General features: G+C 42.1%; 3 protein-coding genes across 3 annotated transcripts; all 3 read left to right on the top strand.

Moving 5' to 3' along the window:
- Nucleotides 1–2,431: 2,431 nt before the first annotated feature.
- Nucleotides 2,432–2,815, top strand: LOC307266853 (histone H2A-like; the record flags this gene model as incomplete). Its single annotated transcript, XM_080048965.1, has 1 exon — nt 2,432–2,815. The coding sequence occupies one exon, from the start codon at nt 2,432–2,434 to the stop codon at nt 2,813–2,815; it is 384 nt and encodes a 127-aa protein (XP_079905091.1).
- A 1,472-nt stretch (nt 2,816–4,287) lies between these two features.
- LOC307266861 (histone H4) lies at nt 4,288–4,599 on the top strand (the record flags this gene model as incomplete). Its single annotated transcript, XM_080048974.1, has 1 exon — nt 4,288–4,599. The coding sequence occupies one exon, from the start codon at nt 4,288–4,290 to the stop codon at nt 4,597–4,599; it is 312 nt and encodes a 103-aa protein (XP_079905100.1).
- Nucleotides 4,600–5,622: 1,023 nt separating this feature from the next.
- Nucleotides 5,623–6,000, top strand: LOC307266857 (histone H2B type 2-E-like; the record flags this gene model as incomplete). The annotated part of the gene is made up of 1 exon (XM_080048969.1): nt 5,623–6,000. One exon carries the CDS (start codon nt 5,623–5,625, stop codon nt 5,998–6,000), a length of 378 nt encoding a protein of 125 aa, XP_079905095.1.

Below are 6,000 nucleotides of genomic sequence, written 5' to 3'. Positions count from 1 at the left end.
ATGATGGAAAAGTTTTTTTTTCTGTGATTTATTTCAGAAAGTGAAACGTTCATATATTCTACAGTCATTATACATTAAAGGTTCAGTTAGTTATATGGTCCTTTTAGCTAACTTCCATTCAGTGACTGCAGTTAGCAGTCCCCTCCCTCGTCCCTATGTCACCACCACATGAACACACAGCCGTCTTCAAATAGTGCCACGATGGAGAGCAGCGAGTCATCGTTCACGGGCACAGACACACCTCTTTATAGCGCTCTGTCACCTGATTGGATAAAAACGAGCGGGATACTCAAAATGTTATCTGTCAATTACTGCAAAGCTGAATGACTGGGAGACCTGTGTTATGAACTGTGCATACTGTTTAAGTGAATACTGTATGAACATAGAGAGATTTAACATTTATATTAACAAAAAACATTTTGATATCAATGAAAAGTATTTTTTCCTCCCATAATTTAATTCAAATATTGAAACTATTCTAGATTTATTACACATGAAGTGAAATTAATCTAGTATGGTCGACTTTTCTGGAATATAAATCCCTTTTTTAAATTGTTTTTATGAAATTTTAATTTATTTTTAATTATGGATTGAAGCATACAAAACAGTGGCAGCGACGCTGAGCTCTGGTGCCGGGATGTTGCAGTCAATAGGGCTCATGTAATGTTTAGCTGCCAGCATTTTACAAATGACCTACCACAGATAAAGTCCCTGTACCGCGAACACCGTAACACCAGAGCTGCAGCTTAACCTGCTGACCACGGGATTTATTAGCATTCCACGCTGTATTTAAAGGCCTCCGTGGTGCACCTCGTATCACTCATGATGTTAACGTGTGTTCACTGCTCATATTCACTTCTCACACACTCTCCCTCTCTCACTCACTTGCCACACACACTTTTCACATTGTAAATGGCTGTACTTTTCAAATTATTGGCTTTTGTATACGTTTTAAACGAGGCTGCCCCATTGAATTATTGGTAACTAATGACGTGTAATATGGATTTATGAATTATTGAATTCTGTTATTTTTTAAACGTCACCTTTCACAATGGAACTCTTATTAAACTGCACTAGGGAATATTGGATGCAGTACCATTTCCCACCACAACATAGTCAACGGGATGGTGGCGCTGTTTCAACATGTAGGATGCAGTCTATGGAGCTCCTGTTTGTGCGTGAATGGACTATAGCGGGACACAGGCTGTGTCTTGATTCAGAGACCACGCACTTGGTAGGACGCAGTCTCGCGGTCTATGAAGGCTATAGCCTATGAAGGCCGATTTTAAGGCCGGTTTTAAGGCCAACGAGCCTTGTTAAACGAGACGGTCTCCGCAGGTCTCCGTTTACGAGCATTTCCGGTTTACGTAACAAGCCGTAAGCCGTTACCTTGCGTGACGACTCGCCGCTCCTGTGCTGCCTAGCAACCCTGATTGCTGCCAACGGAGACAGCCCTGTCAGCGGAGGAAAAAAGAAAAATAAGTTGTCTACCAGACGAAAAGAAAAAAAAGTACAAGAAAAAAAGAAAGGAAGATAAAAGTTAAGAAGATGGAGCAACACGTTGCTGTTTTGTTATTTTTTATTTTATTTTATGCAATATCTGAAAAAAACGCAATGAATCATGGGATATGTTGGGCCACGAAGGATACATCTGATGCAGCCTTCAAAACTGCTTCAAAACCGTGAAACGAAGGCTGCATTTCACGACCGCATATGAGGAGCCTTGCAAGGAGCCTTGCAAATGGGACAGCCTTGCGCGCCGCTATGACGCAATCGGTCTTCAAATGCAGCCTACGAGGCCGGTTCCAAGACCGCAACCCCTGAATCAAGACACAGCCACATATCGGGGGATTTCATGATGATTGTCATCAAGTCATTTCAGTAATGTGTGTATCCATCACTCCTACTGATGACCATTGAAATGGCATGTGACTATTCACACTCAGGATGAAACATGACACATGTCAAACAAACACCAATCCTAAAAGTTATTTATATTCTTTTAAGCAAGATCCGACCATCTGAACTCCCGATCGGTCATGAAGCTGCAATAATGTCATTGAAACACTGAAAGTAGCCTACATTGCGCACAACACATTGATAATAAAACAGCATTGGCTAAAATTACAGCTAGATTAGATCAGATTAGACAACTTTTTTGATCCCAGGAAGGGTAATTAATTAGAAGTTTATATGTTCGTCTGATAGCCTACTACAGCATGTAGGCCTATGCCTATGTCTTGCTGAAAAGTTTAAATAAAGTTAGAAAAAAAATATATGATCAGAAGCTCTCTTCTGATTGGCCAACTTTCCCAACGTGCTATCCAGCCAATCCGCGAGCAGTCCGTGAGCGTATATATTCACTGGAGTGCTGTCTACACGTTATCCTCTTCTCTCGTTAGATTTCAGAAAATACGCCAATCTCTAAAAAATGTCTGGACGAGGAAAGGGTGCCGGTAAGGTCAGAGCCAAGGCAAAGACCCGCTCCTCTCGTGCCGGGCTCCAGTTCCCCGTGGGTCGTGTCCACAGGCTGCTGAGAAAAGGCAACTATGCCCACCGCGTCGGAGCCGGAGCTCCGGTGTATCTGGCGGCGGTGCTGGAGTACCTGACCGCTGAGATCCTGGAGCTGGCTGGTAACGCTGCCCGCGACAACAAGAAGAGCAGGATCATCCCCCGTCACCTGCAGCTGGCCGTCCGCAACGACGAGGAGCTCAACAAGCTGCTGGGCGGAGTGACCATCGCTCAGGGCGGCGTGCTGCCCAACATCCAGGCGGTGCTGCTGCCCAAGAAGACCGAGAAGGTCTCCAAGAAGTAAACACCAAGGCTGATTCACCTAAACACAAAGGCTCTTTTAAGAGCCACACACTTCAAACTAAAGATGAAACGCTCCACAATGTAACAATGTATCTGCACTGGTTAAGGGCAGGTTATGAACATACTGAAACAAAGTATCAAATATTCAGCTTCTCATGCAAACTAGTTTTGGAAGGTGGGTCATTTAACTTCACATCTTTTTCTGATCAAATCTACTGGGACATTTATGGATTTCAGAAGTCTAGACTGACTACAATATCAATATTTACCCAAAAATAAATATTTTAAATAATACATTTTATAATTGGGGGTTATTTATTACACAAAGGCTCTTTGTAGTTCCTGATGAAGGCTAAATAAATAATAATAATACATTGTATTTAAAGGCACCTTTTAAGGACACCGTACAATGAGACAAATACAGTACAATCAATTCAATTAAAAACAAAAATGGGAAATGTTCACAGCCGTACCAAAGATACAATGATGATCACTACATTAATACATTACAATGTCTTATATGGGCTATCAGTGTTTATTAAATGTATTTGTTATTATTGTGAATTATTAACATTACATTATTATTAGGCCCACTGCATCACTGAGAATTGGAGTCCTGGTACTGAACACATTGATTTGACTTCATTTTATGTTTATTAAACCCAGTCTCTTCAATATGTGTAGCCTACACATTGCACGGTTTTACACTTTCAAAATGCGTGCAGTACATACGCCAAATGCCAATTCCGCGTGCATATGATACGCACATCCCATCATTAACTTATGTACATTTTAAACTATGTAATGTTTTATCCATGATACAATTTAAAATAAATCAGATTTTTCTGTTGTTAAATCTCCCCTGAGGATTTGAAAGAAAATGTCCTCATGAAATGTCTTCAGCAGCTCTGTGAAGGTTCTAAAGATCACTGTACAGGTCAGTCATGCAACCATTGAATACATTCTAACATATCACTAACATGTCACATTATTTTAATACTACACATGTCTTAATTCATCAGAAACAGTTCAGTTTAACGAGCCAACAAACATACATACTGGTCTTGACACAAATAACTTAAACTAACCTTAAGAAAGGCAAAACATGTCATTAAATCCCCAGATAAAATACAGAGCAGAGTTCAACCCTCTGTTTCCTCAGTGGCAGCTAAAGGCCTGATGAGAATGATCAACATTTAAATAACATTTAAATATTAAATAAAGGTGTTTTTATATCAAAGCACATGAGGGACTTAAAATCCTGCCTGATTAAATTATATAATAATAAGGGGACTAATCAAAATTAAAAATCCCTGACGAGAAAGGTTCACTTAAAACAGCTGCTGAGTTTGGCTCCTCCCACAACAGAGTCGCCCCTGTCCTCTATCACGTCCTCAGAAAAGCTTTAAATTCTGAGTCAGCCAGCGCTCAACTCATTCTTCTCTTTAGAGCTGAATATCTGTTGACTCTAAAATGTCTGGTCGAGGAAAAGGAGGCAAGGGACTCGGGAAAGGAGGCGCCAAGCGTCACCGTAAAGTTCTCCGTGATAACATCCAGGGAATCACCAAACCCGCAATCCGCCGTCTGGCTCGCCGTGGCGGAGTGAAGCGAATCTCCGGTTTGATCTACGAGGAGACCCGCGGTGTGCTCAAGGTTTTCCTGGAGAACGTCATCCGTGACGCCGTCACCTACACCGAGCACGCCAAGAGGAAGACCGTCACCGCCATGGACGTGGTGTACGCTCTGAAGAGGCAGGGCCGCACACTGTACGGCTTCGGAGGTTAAACAAGACCGATCATAACAACAACCCAACGGCTCTTTTAAGAGCCACACACTACGCTTAAAGAGACTATTCCTAGAAATGTTCAATCGAAATCTAGATTTCATAATGCTTATGCAGTAGCTTGCTACTTTCAAGTAGTCCTAGAATTTATGTCTGCAATACAAGAAATCATATACATACACCAAATACTAGATTGTGCTAAACCAAATGTGAATGTGGCTATTTCCGCTTTCCTTAGGTCAAACAGACTTGCAGCAAGATGAACATTTTCTATTCCATCAATATGGTACACTACCCATTTCATCTGGTGAATCTTGAGTGTACACTGCCTGCTCTAAATGTACATGAAACATGGTCCATAACAGTGTTTCGTATAGGCCACTCTATAGAAAGATGTATTCAATGGAAATATTTTTGGCAGTAATAAAGTTAAATAAAGTCTATGAAAAACTGCAATTCCTATATTCTAACATGGATTAATTGCGTTCTAACTGGGTGTGTCAGAAGTGAACATTTTCTAAGGAATATTCTCACAACTGAATAAACAAACTTTCCTCACAGGACAATGTGATCCCTGCAACACTGTTTGAAGCTAGAAAGCTGTCCTGAAAAGTCACTCTTTTCAAAGTTGGTTTACAAACATATTCTAGTCATTCTACGTTTAGTTCCAGGTTCCTCAAAATAATTTAGTTGATTTTTGCTGATAGGCTCTGCACATGTAACCCCTCCCCCTTCTCTAAAACTGCATAGTGCACATTTAAAGTAATACATATTTGACTCATTCCACGTCTTTCAACGAGCCTCCTTTACTCACAACCAATTCAAATATATAAATTCATGATAAATCTTAAAAATGTGCTCTTAGGGACAAGCACGTCGTGTCTGCGCATGCTCAGTCTAGAACAACACAACAGCCAATCCTTTGCGAGGGATGACACATTCTAATTTACATCAGGCAGCATACAAAGTCAGCCATGTACCTACATTACAATATTCTATTCAGCTGATCCTTCACTGGTCCGAACATGCCTGGAGCAGAGACCGTGAAAGCGCCCAAGAAGGGCTCCAAGAAAGCCGTGTCCAAAGCCGTCTCCAAGACCGGCAAGAAGAGGCGCAAGTCCAGGAAAGAGAGCTACGCCATCTACGTGTACAAAGTGCTGAAGCAGGTCCACCCCGACACCGGCATCTCCTCCAAGGCGATGGGCATCATGAACTCCTTTGTGAGCGACATCTTTGAGCGCATCGCCGGAGAAGCTTCCCGCCTCGCTCAATACAACAAGCGCCGCACCATCACCTCCCGGGAGATCCAGACCGCCGTCCGCCTCCTGCTGCCCGGTGAGCTGGCCAAGCACGCCGTGTCTGAGGGAACCAAGGCTGTCACAAAGTACACCAGCTCCAAGTAA

Source organism: Ammodytes marinus (genome assembly GCF_949987685.1).
Source record: "Ammodytes marinus genome assembly, chromosome: 20".
Classification (NCBI taxonomy): domain Eukaryota; kingdom Metazoa; phylum Chordata; class Actinopteri; order Uranoscopiformes; family Ammodytidae; genus Ammodytes; species Ammodytes marinus.
Note: the sequence above shows the minus strand (reverse complement) of the source record. Positions and strands in the feature narration are given on the sequence as shown.